Here is a 21,080-nt window from a genome sequence, read left to right as displayed (position 1 = left end):
CCATGGAAGTGCTAGCCCAGTGGTTCTCAATCTGGGGTGGTTCTGCACCCCCAGGGGGCACTTGGCAATGTCTGGAGACATTTTTGGTTGTCACAGCTTGAGGGGATGTGTGCTGCTGGTGTCCAGTGGGCGGGGCCAGGCACGCTGCTAAACGCCCCACAGTATACAAGGGAGCCACCACGACACAGAATGACCTGCCCCCAAAGGTCGACAGAGCCATCATGGTTGAGAAACCCTGTCCTCAGCACCCACCAGCTCGGCATGGGTCCAGGCCGTTGGAGCCACCTGGCCCTGGTGCCCCCCTGAGCCGTCTCTGGCTCGCAGCCTTGGGACTCCCCAGGGCGCTGCTGGGTCTGGGTGCTAACTCAGCTTTGCCGATGGGGCAGGGTGCTGAGTCAGGGACTCACCTTACCCTCTGAAAGCTCCCATTTCCTCTGTTTCACACCATATTCTGTCACCAGCCCGGGTGCCCCGGGCTCCCTGACACACAGGAAACTCCCGGCAGAAAAACAGCTCTTGTGCCCTTCCCCCACCTCTGGAGTGACTCTTGGGAGATCACTCTGGCGATGCCTAAAGTCCCCGCCAACCTTCATCGCTTCCAACCCCTTTACCCACCTCCCCAGAAGACAGTATGAAGCATGGCCAAGTATGTGTATAGGCTCCGTGCTTGTCTGCATAAGCAATTTTTGGCACATCTAACGGAATAGTATGCAGCCATTTAAAATGGTAGTAAAAACACATCGTGGAGGACAAAATACGGAAAAATGGTTTTAACCTTGCTTGGAAAAAGAAAAGTGGGGGGGGGGGGGAAACATGCTGATCCTTTTGCAGCCATGTGAAAGCAATTCGACCACTAACCAGAAACCCCTCCCTCTAAACACCTTTGATTGCAATCAGGTTGTAGAATGCGGGGTGAATTGTTTTTCTTTCTTTTTCTTTGTTTTGATGTTTAATATTTTCTCAAATGGATGCCAGAACTTCTTTTATGGAAAGGAGAAGTGTTGAGGTGCTCGGTCTTCTTACGGCCATTGGAGACGGGGCCCCGCAGTGAGATTTTTTTTTTCCCCTACTTTCTGGGTGACATCTGCCATCAAAGCTTGCTTCCTGGGACGGGGCCACCTCCTTGCTAATAAAAGCAATGAATGTTGATCTTTTAGGAACCAAGGTTCCAGTTCCCCCACTCGGGCGCTGCTGATGTTTGGGGCTGGATCATTCTCTGTGGTGGGTGCATCACCCTAAGCTGTTTAACAGGGGCGCCTGGTGGCTCCATCGGTTAAGCATCCAACTCTTATTTTTTTTTAAATGTTTATTTTTGAGAGCATGCGAGAGAGACAGAGCATGAGCAGGGAAGGGGCAGAGAGAGAGAGAGAGAGAGGGAGACACAGAACCCGAAGCAGCCTCCAGGCGGTCAGCACAGAGCCGGACGCAGGGCTCGAACTCAGGAACCACGAGATCATGACCTGAGCCCAAGTCGGACGCTCAACCGACTAAGCCACCCAGGCGGCCCAAGCCTCCGACTCTTGATCTCAGGGTTGTGAGTTCAAGCCCTGCATTGGGACCCACGCCGGGCATGAAGCCTACTTAAAAAAAAAAAAAGGTAACAGCACCACGGGTCTCCGCCCATGCCAGGAGCACCCCGCCACCACCCCGGCCCCGGTTGTGGCAACCAAAAATATCTCTAGACCAGGTCACCCCTGGGAGAGAACCACGCCTCCAGAAGATAGAAGGTGACATTCGGGTTTCCAGAAAGGGCCGGAAAAAAACGATGAGGGATATTTCTGTATTAGCGCAGGCTGAAACACACAGCCCTATCCGAGCAGAACGCTCTGCTCTATCTGTGGGAGGCGCTCAGGAAACAGACACTGAACAGCTTCAGTCCCGTTACAACTGGCGTCTCTTTGGACTCAGAGGCCTCCGGGGGAAACCTGGGAGGTGTTTTTGAGCAAGCAAGAAAAATGGCTTTACCTGCTAGCTTCAACTCAACAGGAAAGTCTGCAGACCCTACAAAGAGCTATTTTAAATTTCTTGTGAGTCTTTGTTCTGCGCCTTCCCCCCACCCAGTGCCTCCGGAACCAGCGGTGAGCAAAGAAGATCGTTTCCACAGGTCGAGGGGGCCACTGCTCCGCTCTGGAACAGTTTCTGCAAAAGCCGCAGAGAGAGGGTACAGGAGGCTCACACACTCACGCGCGCTTCATCGCCGGCGGAACTGGGCCCCGGCTATTTACTCGAGAAAGATGAATCAGATTGCCATCTCCCATTTCTGCTTTTTGTGGATTACCAAACGCCCTCAGCTGTTTCCAGGACTGCCTTGGGGAGGGGGGATGGAGGGAGGGAGGGAGGAAATCCCAGCCTCTGTCGCAATGGGGCGAGAGTGTTTTAAAATAGGTGCTGCTTACAAGCTATTTTCACTTTCTGGAAACAACTTGTGCAATGGTTGGTAGCCATGGTGACCCACCCGGGGGCCCCCGAGAAGGGGGAAGGTGAGGGAGAGCCCGCCTGCCGGAGACAGGCACCTCCTCGCCCGGACGGAGACGTTTGGGGTTTAGGAGGAGGGTCTCTGCAGTGGCCACCTTCAGTCACCAAAGCAGGGGCTCTGATGCGATTCCTTCACACCAGGGCACCTGCCGGGGAGGGTCTCATAACCCACCAGATGGGTTGCTGCAGAAAGCCCCTTGCCCCTTCTAGAGGAGTTCGGGGACCCTCAGGAGGCAGACAGACCAGGTTAGGCACCCTAATGCCACCACTCCCTAGCTACCTCTCTGGGCCTCAGTTTCCTCTTCTGGGAAAGAGCGCCCACCATACAGAGCCCTCAAACATGGATTTCATTTTTTTCTAACAGGATGGGGGACTCACCCTTTAAAACATCCTGCTGAAAGGCGAGAGTAGTAAAAGGCAAAGCGGGTCAGAAATTCAGCATTTTTTCTCTTTAAAAAAAAAAAAGAGGTGTGTGTGTTGGGTGGAGGAAGGTGGGGGGGGGCAGGGGATGGGTTAGCTTGCACACTCCAGAAGTTTGGCTAAAACCTCAGAAGCTTCCAGAAAGAGGTAAGTCTTTTTTCAGCCCAGAGGAGGCCACGTCAGTGAGACCAGCACTTTCCCCAGCTCTGGGGAAAAGGAGGCAATTTATGGCTCAGGGAACAACCTTAAAATAACTCTCCCTCAGTCTTAAAATGTAGTGTTTAAATTTATAGAAAACCCCACGGTTCCTGGCAGCTGGGTGCTGCAGCTGACAACCCAGGGTGCTGGCTGGGGTGGGAGGCACTCTCCCCCCCCCCACCTCTGCCAGCCCGCCTTCCATCAAAGCTGCAGGTTCCCCGGAGTCCCACCCTACACCCCAGCTTCCAAGCAGCCAGACCAGAGCTGTGATTTTTTTCCAAAGATGCAAAACTTTTTTTTTTTAATTAAAAAAAAACAACAAAAGTCTTATAAAAATGAACCAGGGAGCCAAAATGCCCACCTGTCTCCCTATTTACAGTAATACAATATCTGTCACAGTCACTATGTACAATATTATAAAAAAAATGTCGAAGACAGTACAAATTAAGGCGGCATTTCTCACAAGGCATCAAGCCTCGATCCTCTAGTGTAGACCCGGTGGCGGGGAAGACGACACTTAATTATTGCACCATTTTGAAAACAAAACTCGTCAAGAAGGATCGTGGTCTTCTCCCACCGGGCCTTCAGTCTCTGATGGGGGCCGGGGCGTCATCGTCGTCGTAGGGGGGGGAGCCCCCTCGATGGCCACGCTGTGCCCAGCCCGGTCCTCTGGGCCCAATAAATACCAGTCACAGTTTGGGAGGGGGCCGCACCCGGCGCGTGGGACCCGCCACGGCCGCGCGCGGTGGGGGGCGGGGGGAGGCGGAGGGGCGTCCAGGCTACATGTGCCGCTTCATGTGCAGCGCCAGGTGGTCGGAGCGCGAGAAGGCACGGTCGCACAGGTGGCACTGGAAGGGCCGGTGGCCCGTGTGCTTGCGGTAGTGGCGCGTGAGTTCATCTGAGCGCGCGAACTTCCAGCCGCAGCCGTCCCAGTTGCAGTGATAGGGCTTCTCGCCTGCAGAGAGGGGGCGAGAGCGGGCCTCAGTTTGCTTCCCAGGGACTGCTCCGCCCCGCCTGCGGCCCCGCTACGCACACCCTCCCCGCGACAGTGGCCACTCGGGCGCGCGCAACCTACCCCTGTAACCAGCCCCCTGAAGCCGCCGGGGGACCTACGTTTTGGACCTCTAGGGATCCTAGGCACTCACCCCTGGCTCTCGGGCCTCCTGATTCTCGCCCCCGGGGAGCCCAAAGTGCGCACTGTCCGCGCCCCCAGAGGGGTCCTAGGCTGGCATCCTCTTCCCCAACGTTCTGAGACCCATCGTCCCCCTAGGATTCCTAAGCGCGTGCACCCTCTTCCCAAAGCCCCGAGCCACGCTCCCAGGAGGGTCCTAAGCGTGCGTCCCTCCCGCAACATTCTCAGAGTCCCCGGAAGGTTCCTAAGCGCCCACCCGCTCCCCAACCTCTTAAGCCACGCCTCCAGGGAGTCCTAAACTTGCGACCCCCTTCCCAATCTCCTGGGCCACGCCCTCTCGGGGGGTGGGGGGAGGGGGCGTTCCTCAGCGCGCGCCACTAGCGCAGAGCCCCCCGCCACCAACCCCGGCCCGCGCGCGTCGCCCACCTGTGTGCGTGCGCAAGTGCGCCTTGAGGTGCGAGCTCTTGGTGTAGGTCTTGCCGCAGCCCGCGTAGCTGCAGGTGTGCGTGGCGGTGCGCTTGCGCGGCCAGGAGCGGCGGCCGCGCTTGGGCTTGGCTTCCAGCAGCTCCAGCGGCGACGCGGGAGGCGTGAGGAGACCTCGGGCGGCGGGCGGCGCCAAGCCCAGAGCGGCGGCGGCGGCGGCGGCGGCGGCCGCGTCGTCGAAGAGACCGAAGGCGGCGGGCGCGGGCGGCGCGTAATGCAGGCCGGGCCCGGGCGCTCCGAAGCCGGGGCCGCCGAAGGGCGGCGGGAAGGGGGCGCGCGGACCGGGCGCGGGCAGGCGCGCGGGGCCGTCGGGGCTGAGCGGCGGCGTGTCGGGCGGCGGCGGGGGGCGGCCCCCGGGGCCTCTCATGCACGCAGCCGCCGGGCCCGGGGCGCCCTCGCGCTTGAGGCCCCGCGGCCCGCGGGTCAGGCCGGGCGCGCAGCCGTAGCCGCCGCCGCCGCCGTCCGCCTCGGGGGGCTCGGCCTTCACTAGGCGGCCGGGTGGCGCCAGCAGGAAGCGGCCGTGCAGCGCGGGCCCCGGCGGCACGTCCAGCTCGGGCCGCAGCAGCTCGGACACCAGGCCGCCCGCAGGGGCGCTGTAGGGCGGCGGCGCGCTGGGCTCCGGGTAGTAGAACGCAGGCGGCGGGGGCGGCGGCGGCGGCGGCGGCTCGGGGGCCGCCTCGGCGCCAAGGCCGTCCAGCCCCATGGACAGGATGAAGTCCAGCACGCTGTTGAGGTCGTCGTCGGTGCCGCCCGCCTCGGGCTCTGCGCGCGGCCAGCGCTGCGGGTGACGGGGAGACAGGGCGCGGGCGTGAGCGCGCGACGGGGCCCGGGGATCTCCGCCCGCCGCCTGCGTTCTACGGCCCTGAGCCCGCGGTCCCGCCGCCTGCGTGTTACAACACTGAGCCCGCGGTCCCCGCCGCCTGCGTTCTACTACCCCGCAGCCCGCGTTTCACTACCCTGAGCCAGCCGCCCCCGCCGCCCCGCGGCCCCGGCCGCCCCCGATGTCCCTGCCGCCCTCACCTCCTGCAGGCCACGCTCGCGGCACGGACTGGCGAAAGTGGAGAAGGACGGCAGGATGGGCTCGCTCAGCGCCATGGCTGGGACCCGGGGCCGACGCGGGTTTGGGACACCGGTGACTGGCTGCCCGGAGCCGGGCTGGTCGGGGCGCGGGCGGGCGGGGACGCTCTGCGGCCCGCGGCCGGGCCCGCCCAAGCCTTATAGGCGCGGCGCTCACGGGGGCCGGGCCAAGGCGGCGGCGGCGGAAACGCGTCCCGGATGGGGACGAGCTCCGGGCGCAGCCTAAATTTAGCCGCGGTATATAAGCCGGCGGGCGGCGGCGGCCGTGGCCACTGCGGCCGCCAGGGCTCTGCGCAGCCGGGCCGGCCCCTTGCGCACCGCCAGGCCGCGCCCCCCTCCCGGGCCCGCCCCCGCCCGTCTCCCCGGCGACGCGTCAACACGCGCTCCACAACAGCAGCGTGACGCCCAGGGATCCCCGGGGTGCCCCGTGGGCTCCCGCCTGCTCGGGGACTGGCAAGACCTGGAGCGGAGGCGGCATCCGGGACCCGGCGCTCTGAGTCGAACACTGGGTCCCGGGGCCTCCCGGGTTCCCTGAATGGATGGGGAGAATGGTCCCCAACGCCTCGGAGGGGTTCCCAGAGCCCCTGATCGCTGGAGAGATTGGCCCACAGCTTCCGAGGGGTCCCCAGAATCCTAGATGGATGGGGAGACTGTGTCCCAGGGCCTTGGCGTGAGGTTCCTGGGAACCCTGATGGATGGGGGATCGGGGTCCCCAGGATTCACGATGGGTGGGGACGCTCAGCCTCTCATTTCCTGGGGACCCACTAAGCCCGACCCACTGTTATGCCCATCACGCTGCAAAAAACCTTGCACAATGACATCAACAAATGTTAAGTCTTTGAGACGCCCTCCCTCAAGGAAGCCCTCCAGGGAAACTGAGGCTTGGGGGGCTCGGGGAGAGGCTGGCGGTTCTCCAGAGGCTGGGAGGCCTAGTGCCTTTACTGACTTGTATAAGTGAAGAGGCTGGGGACGACAGTCTCTTCCCCCAACACAGACCCAGCCCTGGGCGGGAGTGAGCGGTGGTGGCACGGGACAGGGAACAGGACTGTCGGGTGGGCATCTCCAATACAGCAGCTGGTTGTTGCTGTGCGCTGGCACTGAGTGAGCACTGGGAGCACAGCAGCCAACAGGCAGGCAAACCCCCCTGCCCTCGGGGGGCTTCCACTGGGGGCTATGAAATGAACAAGCATGTTGGGACTATGAGCCTTTGGAAACATATGGCAGGGGATGGAATACAGCAGGGAGGGGGGATAGGAAGTGAGTGAGTGTGAGGGGGAGAGAGAGGATGGTGAAATTTTGAACCTCCCCCGTGAGGTGCTGTGTGAGTCAGGACCTGGAGAGAGGGGGAGCCACTTGAGTGCCAGCGGGAGAGCATCTCCTGGTGTAACCCGGAGCCCGTCGGGAGACAGCCAGCCCTGGTCTCCTGACTCCAGAACCTTTGTTCCAGACCGGGAGGCGTTCACGGCCAGCCCCAGTCTCATGGCCAGGTGGCGAGGGATACAGGCAGCTCCGGACCTGGAAAACTCTGGGGCCAGGACGGCTTGGTCACTGACAGCAGCTGGACCACCACAGCCCAGGGGCACTGCCTGTGAGTGGCCTTGGCACCACACACGGGCATGGGGTCCACAATCCTGGCCCCTCCCCAGCGGGAAGGAACCTCAGAAGTGCGTCACCTCACTGTGATTCACCCGCCTGTAGATTCAGCAAACATAAGCCCTATTTGCCAGGCGATGGGGACCCAGAGGTGTTTCAGTGCCAGGCACCGTTGCTGGAGGGGGCAGGGATCCCCAGTGCGGCTTCCCTGGGCTTCTGGAGACTCCAAATTGACCTCGCACATGCTTCTTGCAGCTGCCACTGTGATGGTTCAGCGTCAGCCTCAGCCACTGACCACTGGCCGTGTGACCTTGGGCAAGTGGCTTTGCCTCTCTGGGCTTGCTTCCTCGTCTGTGAAGCGGATCGTAATGGTACCTTACCGCACAGCGGTACTGGAAGAGTCACGCTTCTCTTGGTGTGGACGTGTGGAATTGATGATGTCCCGTGAGCTCTCCGCAGGTTCCGGCTAGATGAGCCACCTGTGTGTTTTGCTCATTGCCTTTATCTGGGCCTCAGTTTCCCCGTATGATGATGAGGGAAAGATTGAGGGAATCAAATTTGGTCCCCAAGGAGTATGATTCTCTGGCCCTCCGCCTCAGCCTCTGGTAGCCCCTCCGGCCCCCTCCAGCTCGTCCTTCTCCCTTCCTTCTCGGATTCCTTGCGGGTCCTGGAACACAGAAGCACATGCCCCCCTCCAGGGCTTTGTACTTGCTGTGACCTCTACCAAGCGTTTCTTCCCCTCGCTTTCCACTTGTTGGCTCGGGCTCATCTTCCCTTCCCACCTCTTTAACTGGTGAGCTTGACTTTTGTAGGTGCTGTTAGGTTTACAGAAAACATGGACAGTAAGTATACAGGGTTCCCATATACGCCCCCTCCCCGTTAACCGTTTCTCCTGTCACTTACACCTGCCCTCATGCGATACATTTGTTACCATTGATGCGCCAGTATGGATGCGTCATCGTTAACTGAAGTCCACAGTTGACAGTCGGGAGTAAACTCTGGCTGTTTTCCACTTTCTGGGTTTTGGCAAATGCACGTCGTGTGTCCACACTTACGCCATCATACAGAATGGTTTTGCTGCCTTAAAAGTCCCCTGGGCTCCATCCACCTCTCCCTGTCTCCCTCCTCCCGAATCCCTGGTTAGGTCCCATAGTTTGGCTTTTCCAGAATCCCTATACTTGTAGCTCATACAGTAGGTAGTTTTTTCAGCCTGGCTTCTCTTCACTCTGCAGTGCGCGTCTAAGATTCCTCCTCGTCTTTTTTGTGCTTTGAGAACTCGTTTCTTTTTGTTGTCGTTGCTGAATCATACTCGGCGATATGGACAGAGGGACCACAGTGTATCCATTTACCCATTGAGGGACGTCTGGATTGCTTCCAGTTTTTGGTGATGTACGTGCTAGATCGAATCTATGTTGAATACGGCTACTGTAAACATTCATGTGCAACTTTGCGCACGGGCACGTTTTCAAGTTAGTTGGGTAAACTCTTAGGGACACGATTGATGGATCATAGGCTAGGACTATGTTTCGCTTTGTAGAAGACCCCCAGTCTTCTAAAGTGGTAGCACCACTTGTATTCCCGCCAGCAGCGAATGAATGAGAGTTCCCACTGCTCCGCATCCTTGCCAGCATTTGGTGCTGTCGGTTTTCTGTGTTTCAGCCCTTCTAATAGGTTTGTGGTGGTATCTCATGGATGTTTCTAATTCGCGGTATCTCGATGCCATCTGATGTGGAGCATCTTGTCATTTGCTTCTCTCCCATCTGTGTATCTTCGTCGGTGAGGGGTCTGCTCAGATCTTTGGCTCGGTTTTTGACCGGGCTGTTTGTTTTCTTATGGAGTTTTAAGAGTTGTTTGTATACTTTGGGCACCGGTCCTTTAGCAGACAGGTGTTTTGCAAAGTTTTTCTCCTAATCCGTGGCTTGTCTTTTGAATCTCTAGCGGAGAATCTCTGCCTTCTGCAGAGCAGAAAATTTTCGTTTTAAGGAAGGCCAGCATATCATAGTTTCCTTTCAGGATGGTACTTTGGGTCTTAAATCTAGAAAATTGCCAAACCCAAGGGCATCCTGATTTTCCCCTATGTTATCATCTAGAAGGTTTATAGTTTTGCATTTTACCCATAAGTGAATGATCCATCTTGAGTTAAAAAAATTGTTTTTTTGGCGTGTGAATACCCAGTGGTTCCAGGACCATTTGGCCCTGGAAAAGGATGTCCGAGGGGCACCTGGGTGGCTCGGTCGGTTAAGCATCCGACTTCAGCTCAGGTCATGATCTTGTGGCTCGTGAGTTCGAGCCCCGCGTCGGACTCTGTGCTGACAGCTCGGAGCCTGGAGCCTGCTTCAGATTCTGTGTCCCCCTCTCTCTCTGCCCTTCCCCCGCTCACGCTCTGTCTCTCAAAAATAAATAAACATTAAAAAAATTTTTAAAAAGAAAAGAAAAGGGCGTCTGAGTTCATCATCTGTACATTTCAGTGTGAGTGTGGGCTTTTCAGGCTCCGCTGACCCGCCCATGCTGTGTAGTTCCTTTCTCTGCCTCCTTGGTTTGTTTTACAACAGTTTTTACTTTTGCTCATTTTTATCCGACTGTTTGCTTTCTTTTCTGTCACTCCCACAAGCAGTGCGAGAACTGCATGGAAGGGGAGGGAGCAGGTCTACACCGGATCCATTGTGTTCTCTAGGCCCTGCCCAGCCCAGCCCAGCACACAGTAGGCACTCAATAAACATTCAACGGGCGGAGTGGAGCAAGCAAGCGAGTGGAGGTATCTCCTGCGGCTCCCCACAGGAACTTCTGTGGGTGGCTCTCTGCTCCTGCGGGACTGTCCACACTTGCTCCTCCTCAGCCCTTCCCCTGGGACCTTCCTTGTCACCATAGCGAGTGGCTTGAATGTGGCCCTAAAAATACGTCCAAGTCCTAACCCCCGGTCCCTGTGAACGCGGCCCTGTTCGGAAAGAGGGTCTTCGCCGATGTAATTAGGGGTCTTGAGGTGAGATCATCGTGGGTTAGGATGGGCCCTGAATCCAAGGATAAGCGTCCTCGTGCGAGAAAGGACACAGAGACACCGGCACAGAGAAGATGGCCACGTGAAGGCGGGGGGAAGAAATCCGAGCGATGCAGCTACCAGCCAAGGCTGCTGGGAGCCCCTGGAAACCTGGGACGGATTGTGCCTCTGAACATCATTAAAAGGAGCCCACCCTGTCAACACCTTAATTTCAGACTTCTGGCCCCCCGAACAGTAAGAGAATGCATTTCTGTTGTATTAAGCCACCCAGTGTGTGTCTTTTCGTTTTTTTTTTTTTCTTTTTTTTTTTGCGGCAGCCCCAGGAAGCTCAGACACCATGTAAGCAGCTGTTCTCCTTCCTGGCTTCCTCTCCAGACAGGGAGCCCCCCCAAAGGCAGGGGCCTCCCTTGATTCATCTCCCAGGCCCAGCTGTGGGCCTGGTGTTGAAACCTGATGTGAGGATGCCGGCCACCCACGGAGGACCTCCCAGGGCAGCGTGAGACACTTCAGCAGAGCACCTGGTGAACAGAACCCACCCTCAGAGCCTCCGGTGAACGGAGAGAATGTAGCCTTTGGTTGCCACTCTACCTGTGTGACCTTGGGCGTGTCGTGTAACCTCTCTGGGCCTCGGTTGCATTGTGCCATGGGAGATGGTGTGTGTAGACACCCAAGTGTGTCTGCTGTCTGAGTGGATGAGCCGGGTCGGGGATCCCAGGCGGAGGGAGAGGACCGACAGTGGGGGGGGTGCTCAGAGCACGGCGTCCCTCGTGCTGCGGTCCCATCGCCCTGCTATCCAGGCCGCGCATACCCATGTGAATGTGTCCCGGTGACATCTCGGGTGATGATGCTGTTGGAGAAGGAGACAGGTGCCCAGGGCTGCCTCTTTCCAGCTGGGTGACTTCTCCTTGGCAAGTAGGGGACGATAAGGGGCATCTACAGAGGGTATGTGACTGGTAAGTGAGCTGATAATGCTAAGTAAATGACCACTCTTCTCCCTAAGTGCCACTGGTAAGTTCCAAAAGGGTAGGGACCGGCTCTGTGTCTGTACCTTGCTGTCACCCTCACGGTTGGGAGCTTTATGCCTCTTGATGGTGATGCCCTCATTCTGATGTCTTTGCCAAGGCCTCTCATCCTCTCCTAACAAGTCAACGTTAATAGTCTAAGCCGGGGGCTGGCAGAGTGGGGACAGATCATTTCCCTCCCATCCATGGATACTGTTTTGAGCACCGGGCGGGTGCAGATTCTGAGACGGTACCTGGCCTCAGTGCTCGGAAACAGTGCTGTGATTGATTGGTGATGTCTGATGTCTGTCTGGGATTGATTGGTGATGTCTGTAACTGTGAGAGGCTTGTATGCAGGGTGCGCGTGCTGCTTGGCTTTTACCATCTCCTGCCATCTATCTTTAAGGGCTCACGAAGCCTACAGATCAGAAGGTTTTAGTCTGAGCAACGGATAAAGATTGAGCTCCCTCTCTCCATGCTCTGCCGGACGGGGAGCGGAAGCTAAAGGACTACCCGGCCCCTTTCTGCCCGCAGGGAGCTTACAGTCTCCTTTAACTGGGTCCTGACCACTTCCAGTGTCCTCTACTTCCTTCTGCTTTTCTCCTGGAGTCTAGACTGCCTCTCCCTTTACCAGCTGTTCTGCCCCAAATAGCTATTGTGTGCACTTGGCCCAACTCCCAAGAGCAAGTACTTAGGAATTCTACAGAAAACACGTCACCTAAAATACAGCTGAGCTTTCAAGACAAGCTATGAGTGCTTTAGAGGAGTTATAGCTGCTGGACAGCAGCAACTGGACAACGACTCCCAGCTGGGCCGGCTGGGGTGTTTCTGCCCGGGTTTGCGCAAGCTTTCTGCGGCATGTTGCCAAACCCAGCTCCCCATGTTGCAAAGACGTATGGCAGTGCGGCATTTCTCGGGGATGGGAAGTAACGTGTGCAAGGATGCCCCTACAAGTGGGCGTCTTGTCTCCGGTCAGCACCTTGCTGCTGCTGCTGTGCTCAGAGCCGAGGCCCAGTAAGAAAGGGCGCTTTCCGATTTGCCTCACCGTCTCCGGAACTTTCCTGGTGCTTATGGACAATTAAGTAGTGAGTATGTGGGGGAGGGTGCTGACTCTCACTTGGTTGATGACCGATGGACTTTTGTGAGAATCCCGCATCGTCTTCCTGCCAGTCAGGCCACAGTGGTCTTAGTCTTGTTGATACAGAGGACGGGAGAGGAGGAGGGAACAACGCTTATTAAGCACCTACTGTATGCCAAGCGATACACTGAAGAACTGTGTGTAGTTTTCTTTTTTCAAGTTTTTAATGTTTATTCATTTTTAGGGAGAGAGAGACACAGCGTGAGTGGGGGAGGGGCAGAGAGACAGGGAGACCCAGAATCGGAAGCAGGCTCCAGGCTCCGAGCTGTCAGCACAGAGCCCGACACGGGGCTCGAACCCACGGACCGCAAGATCATGACCTGAGCCGAAATCGGACGCTCAACCGACTGAGCCCCCCAGGCGCCCCTACGTGTAGTTTTCTTGTTTAATCCTCACAGAAGGTCTGTGTAGCATGGTGAGCGATGGAAGGAACAGGGGGGCTCAGCCAGAACCCTAGGTCAGATCCTGGCCCCAGCACCTGCATCTCAGTGACCTTGACTGAATGGCTTTCTCTTTTTGAACCTCAGTCCCTCATCCATCAAAGGGACATGAGAATGCCTCATCACATATTGATGAAGATAAGAGACATTGCATATAAAGGACTTTTCCTGCAAGAGGCCTTCCAGTGCTGGTAGCTGCATTTATTTATTTGTCCAAATCAAGGGCTGTCCCACGCTGGCTTACAGCTTTAAAAAAAAAAAAAAAAAAAGTCAAAATGTCAGGGCGCCTGGGTGACTCCAGTCGGTTCGGCGTCCGACTCTCGATTTTGGCTCGGGTCATGATCTCACAGTCATGAGATCGAGCCCCCGTCTGGCTCCACATCAGCGTGGAGTGGATCTGCTTACGATTCTCTCTGTGTCTGCCCCTGTCCCGCTCGCTCGTGTGCGCCCGCACATGCACGTGCTCACGCACGCTCCCTCCCGAAAAATAATATATATTTATCAAAACTACATTCATAGTATTATTCTTTGCATGTTGTGCGTATGCTAATTATATGCATGTATACATGTGTATATAATTTTCTTACCAAGGTGAAATTCGCGTAATATGAAATTAACCATTTTAAAGGGAACAACGCAGCGGCATTTAGGACATTCACAGTGCTGTACAACCATCGCCTCTGGTTGTGGAACGTTTCTATCACCCCAAAAAGAAACCCCATCCACATGAGCAGCCACTCCCCCCCCCGCCACCACCCCCCCCGCCCCCCCGCCCCTGGCAACCACCAATCTGCTCGCTGTCTCTGTGGCTATTCTCTTCTGGACGTTTTGGATACACGGAATCACACACTATGGGACCACAGCAGCTTTGGCTGGGCTAATAGCTAAGCGTGGTTTTTACATTTATGAGTGGTCGGGGGAAAACAGAGGATATTTTACGGTATGTGAACATCCTATGAAAATTGAATTTCGTAGGTGTCCGCACCTATGTTTTATTGGCACGCAGCCATGCCCGGTAGTGGATATATTAAGACTATGTCCGGGAGGAGATAGGTGGTCTGCAAGCAGAAAATACTGAATGTCTGGCCTGAAGCTTAGAGAAGCTGGTTCCACGGGGAGAAGCCAGCAGGACTGCCTTTGGACCCCAGAGTCTGAACTGGCTCCCCAGTCCATCACTGCCTCTCAGTGTGCACTTAATAGACATTTATGGAATACTTCTTACTGGCCAGCTGTTGGCCGGAATAAGCTGGTCCCCGCCCGTGCTCGTTTCTCAGGTGTCTATACTGGGGTGAATCTGAAGACAGGTCTTTGGATCTGTGATCTTTGGATCAGTGGTCTGGATGTTCAACATCAGGGATGTCTCAAGCACCTGGTCATAAAAGGTACAGTTTATTAGTGATGACACAACTAGAGAGCAATTTTTATTTCTTTGCTGAGATTTTCTTGTTACCTCTTTGACCATACTATCTGGGCCAGGGGCTGCTTTTCAAGTTGTTTAAAAAGGTCAAGTTTTACTTCAGGTTTTAATTTTAAAGTTATATTGAGACTTACCTATTTTTATTCTTTTATATGAATTTTTAAATGTTTATTATTTTTGATAAAGAGAGCGCGAGCAGGGGAGGGGCAGAGCGGGGTGGGGGCAGACGCAGAATTCGAAGCAGGCTCCAGGCTCCGAGCTGTCAGCACAGAGCCTGACGCGGGGCTCAAACTCACGAACTGCGAGATCATGACCTGAGCCTAAGTCGGACGCTCAACCGGCGGAGCCGCCCAGACGCCCCTAGATGTACTTTTATTTATTTAAAAATGTACAATTTTTCTTCAGATTTACTTTTCATTGCCCTCAAGCCTTTTAATTTTATTTAGATTGCAATGTTTTATTTAGACGTATGTGTATCTTGTTCTTTGAAATTTTGAAATTTTATTTAGAGTCTTGGCGGGATCATCTACAAAGTGTAGAATTTGCCAGGTGGCGCAAACGTCACCACGATCCAGCTTTAGAACGTTCCGGCACCCCAGGGATGTGCCTCCTGCCCCTTGGCTGTCCCTCCTCCACAGCTGCCCCCGGCCCCGGGCAACCACCGATGTGCTTTCTGGGTCTACAGCGTTGCCCTTCCTGGACCTCTCACGTCAGTGCAATCATACAGTGCGGTCCTTTGCGTCTGGCTTCTTTCTCTCGGCACCGCTTGAGGGTCGTCCACGCCGCCGCTGTGTCCGTTCCTTCGCATTGCCGAGCGGCATTCCATCGGACGGCTGGACCACAACTCGATTGTCCCTTCACCTGCTGACGGGTGCAGGCTGTGACTGAAAGTGCGATAATTCTGTATTAGCCTCGTCTCCTCTGGGAGGCCGGGGACAACCCCACACTAACAGTTTAGAAAAGGCAGGAACGTCTTTCCCCGCTTTGAGGGTCCTGGCCTCCCCTGCCCTTGACGGCTGGGGTCCAGCGCCGTTGACGGCGAGGTCACCCCTTTGGGCGGCTGGTCAGACTTGACGGGCACCCGACACGCCCTGGGTCTTGCTCTGGTTTTGCATCATCGGCCCGAGGAGCTGTCTTTGAATCAACGTCTGCCCCTTCCCCAGGGAGGAGCCTCTAGCGTGTTGCTTCACCCCACTGACTCGCAGCACTGTGATCAGGGTGGAAAATAATGATCTTATTATGTAATTATATCATTACTGTCTCTCATTAATAATGACAAGAACTCAACGGGCTGGCCCCACACTCTGTACGGGCAAATCACCTAAGGACCCCACTTAACACGATTAAAGTTTGTTTATAGAGTTCTGCATCTTTGGGGACAGGCATCTGGGTATTTCTGAATGCCTGGGACAATTTCTTTGGAAAACAAAGGAGGGTAGATATCTTTCAGGTCTTTTTTTTTTTTTTTTCCACTTTCAAATTTTTTTTCATTGAGGTGAAATTCATGTAAAGCCTCTGTATGCACAGTCCTGTTCCCTTCCTCCAGCCCCCATGACGGCTCTGTTTCCCACATACATTTTCTCTCCTGCTATCCTGGGAACACTGGGCTTCTCCCATTTCCCACTGGGAGCCAAGCCATGGGACTGGCCAAGGAGTGGGGCCACTCCTGTCCCCTTGTCCTTGCACCTGGGACAGGATGGCTCTCACCTGGATGGTGGAACCAGCCCCCTTCACAGATGAGGAAACTGAGGCTGAGGTTTGGGACCCCCTCCGCCAGCCCCCTCTCGGTCCTGGTTCTACAACATGTGCAGCTTTGCATGACCCTGGGTGAATGGCCAGCACATTTTCCTAGTTGAATTTGGGGCAAGGGGTAGAAAAATCTTAGAGAGACAAGCTCTGATGGAAAAACACCCGTGGTATTGTGGGGTGAATGGTGCTCCCCCAAAAGCTATGCCCACATCCTAACCCCCATATTTGTTGAATGCTACCTTATCTTAGAAATAAGGTAGAAATATCTTAGAAATAAGGCAAAGCCGATGTAATTAAGTGAAAGACGTTGAGATGAGATCCTCTCAGATTTAGGGTGGGCGCTAACCCCAGTGACAGGTGTCTTTATAAGAAAAGAGAAGGGGTTTTGGACACAGGAAGAAGGCCATGTGAAGGGAGAGGCAGAGATGGGAGAGATGTGGCCGCCAAGGAGCACCAGAGGCCGGGAGAGAGGCTGGGGACAGGTTCTCTCTCAGAGCCTTCGGAAGGAGCCCACCCCGCCCACACTTTGATTTCAGACTTCCGGCCTCTAGGACTGCGACACAACACATTTCTGCTTCAAGCCACCCATTTGGTGGTCTTGTGTTACAGGGGCCACAGGAAGCTCCTACACACCGGAGCCGGCTGGAGGGGAGAGCTGGGGTCTCTGCCTGCCGGGCCCGGGGCTGGATGCAACCGAGGACACCCAGGGCAGGTTCCCGGGGCCCGGCAGGGGCGCGCCCACAAACAACCAGGGTGGAGAGAGAGAGAAATGCCGTGGCAGAGGCGCAATTACTGTTGTCATCGCCATTAGGATTATTATTATTAATTATTAAAGAGCTTCTGTGAAATAGGGGCTCATTATCCCCCCCCTCAACTCCAGCCTGTCCCTCTCTTCCCCACCCCAGTTAATGGAGCCCCCCCTTCTCGTGTCTGGAGTCGCCAGATGGAACATGGACGCCCAGTGAAATCTGAATGTCAGATAGACAAGAAATGACGTTTTCATGTAAGTATGTTCCCGGTATTACTGCTTTCCCCTCCCTCTCTTAGCTTAGAGTCATTGTTGTTTTTGCAAATAACCTTTCTACGTTGGAATGACCAGTCTAATTGCAGAGAAGCAGCAGACGTAATACTTGGGAGTTCTCGGGTCCCCTTTGCCCAAAGTGAGCATCTTACGGGGATCACAGCCCACGGCACATTTGTCCACACCGAGAAATTGACGGTGGGACGGTGTTATTGACTAACTCAGACCTCCTTAGGATGCGCCCGCGGATTTTCCCCCAAACTTTCTCTTTCGGTTCCGGGATCGGACCTGGCATTTAGTCCTCACGATGGCCCGGTCTCATCTGGTCTGTGACACTTTCTTTGCTTTTCTCATGACCTTAGCAGAATTTTGGAGCACTGGCCAGGTAACTCCACCCCCACCCCCACCCCCAGGACGTCCAAACGTCCCCTGGTCTGGGATTATCTGATGTTTTCTTGGGATTAGACTGGGAGTTGGGTATTTTAGAGAGAAAACTACCCAGAGGTGGGAGGGGGTGGGGTGGCACATCCCCTCATTCCAGTGGTACTTGCCCTGCACACGACCTGTCGCCGTGATGCCGACCCTGTGCTTTGTGGCCGGGGGCACTGAATGAACATTTCGCAAGCGCCTTTTGGAGCCAGAGGGAGTTTCAGTTCCTTGACACCAGAATATGACGAGAGCAGTCGGTCAGGCCCCGGGATGCAAGCCCCTTCCAGGGGTTGCTTGGCCGGAAGACGGAGAAAATGGGTATAAAGAGCTTTGCCAGCTGCAGAGCCTGGAACCCCGGGGTGGTCCTCTGACCATCTTCCTACACGGTTCCCCGAGGGGGATGCTTTACAGCCTCGATGGAGGGATGAGTGGCAGGTGCTTCCCAGAGACACGTCTGAAGCATGCTTCTCTCGCGTACAGCCTGGAGAACATGGACTGGGCCGTTTTCATGCTCGGACTTGATTGACCCGGCACAGCAACTCCGTCAGGGTGTCTGAATTACCCTGAGGAGAGTGGAGGCTCAGAGAGGCTGAGATACCTACTGAAGGTCACATAGCAGCTGGGGTCTGCTTACACCCACCAATTCCGTTCCCTAGTGCAAGAAGAAGCCTCTGTGGTTAAGCTGCTATTACCCCTAGAATATGTTCTCAGAAGGCAGGGCAGACCGGCCTGAGCACTGGGGTCCAGGGGCCCCTAAGCAGGACTTTCTAACCTCGTTTCAGGCAGCATCATTCTCCGTGGAGGGGCCGTCCCGCACACTGGAGGGTGTTGAGCATTGTCCCTGGGTCTCCACCGCCAGATGCCAGCTGGCTCCCCCACTCGTGACCACCGAAAACATCTTCAAGTTTTCCCCCATGGCAGGGGCGGGCGCAGGGGCGGCCCGAAGAGAGACCCTCGGTCTAACCATGGGGGGTAGAGCTGTTCCTCAGAGCTGAGATTTGCATTTCCAGCAAATTCTGGGGCCTGCTTGGTAGTCGGCCTCCTCCCCAGCTCTGGGAAGGAAATCTCTTCTCACCGTCACTGTCACCAGCAGGCATGAAAGACACTGGACGTTTGCAACTTAATAAGAAAAATGCGAGCTCCGCTGGCCCAGGGGAGCCTTGAACTCAGCGATCTGTGCTGTTTACCTCAAACAATGACTTATGAACCACAGAGGGTTCGTCCCATGCCGGTGTGTGCAGGGCAAGAAAAACCAGAGGGGCGGTCAGCTCTCCCAGCCTGACTCATGAGCCGCTGTGCCGGGAACATGGCCAAGGCCTGACTCATGGCCTGCAATGTCACACCTGCGCCTGTGGCCTCGGGGGACAGTGCCCCTCTGAGAAAATAGTGGCTAAAACCATGGCAATCAGGTCTGACCCTTGGAAGCCGTGCGGGACCCCTGATGGCCTTGAACACGCAGGAGGCCTGGGCCGTTTGTTAGGAGGGAGGCTGAATCAGCCGTGGAGGGTGGTGCTGGGCAGAGACCCCTGGAGAAAGGGGGAGGGGAGGGGAGTTTCAGATATGCACCTTCTGGCTCTGTGTATTTCTTTTTAACTTTTTATTTATTTATTAAAAAAAATTTTTTTAACGTTTATTTATGTTTGAGACAGAGCATGAATGGGGGAGGGACAGAGAGAGAGGGAGACACAGAATGGGAAGCAGGCTCCAGGCTCTGAGCCATCAGCCCAGAGCCCGACGCGGGGCTCGAACTCACGGACCGCGAGATCGTGACCTGAGCTGAAGTCGGATGCTTAACCGACTGAGCCACCCAGGCGCCCCTCTTTTTAACTTTTTAAAAAATCGCGGTGACAGTCATATACCGTAAAATCCACCTGTCTTAGTCCGTTTGGGGTGCTGTGGCAAATTACCACGGACTGGGTGGCTTAAACAGAAATTCGTTTCTCCAAGTTCTGGAGGCGAGAAGTCCAAGATCTAGATGCTGGCAAATGTCCTTACTTGGCAGGAGCTCTGTGGGTTCTTCTTCTTCTTCTTCTTCTTTTTTTTTTTTAGTGTTTTTTATTTATTTTTGAGAGACAGACAGACCGTGAGCTGGGGAGGGGCAGAGAGAGAAGAGACACGGAATCCGAAGCAGGCTCCAGGCTCCGAGCTGTCAGCACAGAGCCCGACGCGGGGCTCGAACCCACGAACCGTGAGATCATGACCCGAGCCGAAGTCGGATGCCCAACCGACAGAAACACCCAGGCCCCCCTCTGTGCGGTCTTTTATAAGGGCACTGATCCCATTCGTGGGGGTTCCACCCTCCTTACCTGATCACCTCCCAGAGGCCCCCCCCTCCTTACACCGTCACCCTGGGGGTTAGGTTTCCACATATGAATCTGGAGGGGACACGAACATCCGGTCTATTACATAACCATTCTCCAAAGCGTACGATTCAGGGGCAGGAAGCAAACCCGCGGTGTAATTCGACCACCACCTCCACCCATTCCAGACACCCCATCACCCCCAAAAGAAAACCCCGTTCCCATGGACACTCACTCCCCAGCCCCCTCCCCTGGCCCCTAACACCCACTGCTCTGCTTTCTGTCTCTATGGATTTGCATGTTCTGGACGCTCTGTTTCTTGGCTGTCGTGAATGGTGCTGCTGTGAGCATGCGTGGAACGGGATTGTTGGCGCACCTGTTTTCGATGATCTTGGGTCTGTACTCGGGAGTGGAATTGCCGGGTCCTGTGGTGATTCCGTGTTTAAGCTCTTGAGGGGCCACCAAAGCGGTGTCCTCAGCCACGGCATCATCTTACATTCCCACCAGAAATGCACGTTCCGGTTCTCCGTACCAGCACTTGTTCCTTTCTGGGGTTTTTTGTGTGTTGTGTTGTTTTTGGCCAACCTCGTGGGTTTGATCTGCATCCATTTTCAGCATCTGCCGTGTGCAGGTTCTCCGTGGGGGGCCGTCCTGGGCACGGTCCGGGGCACTGGAGGTTGCGGGGGGGTGCCCTCTGGCCTGGAATAATTTGAAGCCTGGGGTGACGACTCTTGATTTAGGACAATGGAACCATAGCCAGATGAGACAACCAGGAGGACTTCCTGGAGGGGCCGATGGGTGGGAATACGCTCGTCCGTCTGCATTTTGTCTGTGGCTGCTTTGCACCACGAGGGCAGAATGAAGTCATTTTGAGAGACTGTATGGCCCTAAAAGGTGAAAATATTTACTCTCAGCCTCTTCGTAGAAAAAGGGTTGTTGGCTGTGGCCAAGAAGGAGCAGCAGGTGGCTCCGTCAGGAACTGCGTCCTAGGTTTTCTGTGTGGGGTGCCCAGCGCCTGAGGGGGTCGTGAGAGACGAGGCCGGGGGGTAGGGAGACTCTGGGGCAACCCATGAACCGTGTCCCACAGCGAGCTGGGAGGTGGGCAGCGAGGCCCGAGCTGGCTCTGTCCTCTCCCTCCTCCGCCCCGCTTTGGGCCAGGAGGCTGGCCTTTAAGGCCTCCGTGACTCCATGTTGGATTTGGCCGGTGGGAGG

General features: G+C 55.8%; 1 protein-coding gene and 1 long non-coding RNA gene across 3 annotated transcripts; one reads left to right on the top strand and one right to left on the bottom strand.

Moving 5' to 3' along the window:
- Positions 1–3,363: 3,363 nt before the first annotated feature.
- Positions 3,364–5,910, bottom strand: KLF2 (KLF transcription factor 2). The gene is made up of 3 exons (XM_047096161.1): positions 5,729–5,910; positions 4,652–5,486; positions 3,364–4,048 (listed from the first exon to the last, which is right to left on the bottom strand). Exons 1-3 carry the CDS (start codon positions 5,801–5,803, stop codon positions 3,873–3,875), a joined length of 1,086 nt encoding a protein of 361 aa, XP_046952117.1. The 5' UTR covers positions 5,804–5,910; the 3' UTR covers positions 3,364–3,872.
- Positions 5,911–11,888: 5,978 nt separating this feature from the next.
- On the top strand, positions 11,889–19,201 carry LOC124524173 (uncharacterized). Of its 2 annotated transcripts, XR_006965167.1 has the most exons (3): positions 11,930–12,459; positions 17,024–17,121; positions 18,351–19,201. It is a non-coding gene; the product is annotated as an uncharacterized LOC124524173 (long non-coding RNA). The 2 variants fall into 2 exon arrangements; XR_006965166.1 differs by having other exon boundaries at positions 11,889–12,459; positions 17,024–19,201.
- Positions 19,202–21,080: the final 1,879 nt, after the last annotated feature.

The sequence above is a fragment of the Lynx rufus genome, unplaced genomic scaffold (assembly GCF_022079265.1).
Source record: "Lynx rufus isolate CCGP_SWC_20201006 ecotype Redwood Valley unplaced genomic scaffold, mLynRuf1.p SCAF_4, whole genome shotgun sequence".
Lineage (NCBI taxonomy): Eukaryota > Metazoa > Chordata > Mammalia > Carnivora > Felidae > Lynx > Lynx rufus.
This window is presented reverse-complemented; position numbering and strand designations above follow the sequence as displayed.

Excerpts from the sequence above, each read along its gene's own strand:
- KLF2 (XM_047096161.1), bottom strand. The coding sequence starts at position 5,803 with ATGGCGCTGAGCGAGCCCATCCTGCCGTCCTTCTCCACTTTCGCCAGT. Across the intron at positions 5,487-5,728 it reads GCGAGCGTGGCCTGCAGGAG|CGCTGGCCGCGCGCAGAGCC; the intron begins GTGAGGGCGGCA and ends CGTCACCCGCAG. Across the intron at positions 4,049-4,651 it reads GCACTTGCGCACGCACACAG|GCGAGAAGCCCTATCACTGC; the intron begins GTGGGCGACGCG and ends CCCTCTCTGCAG.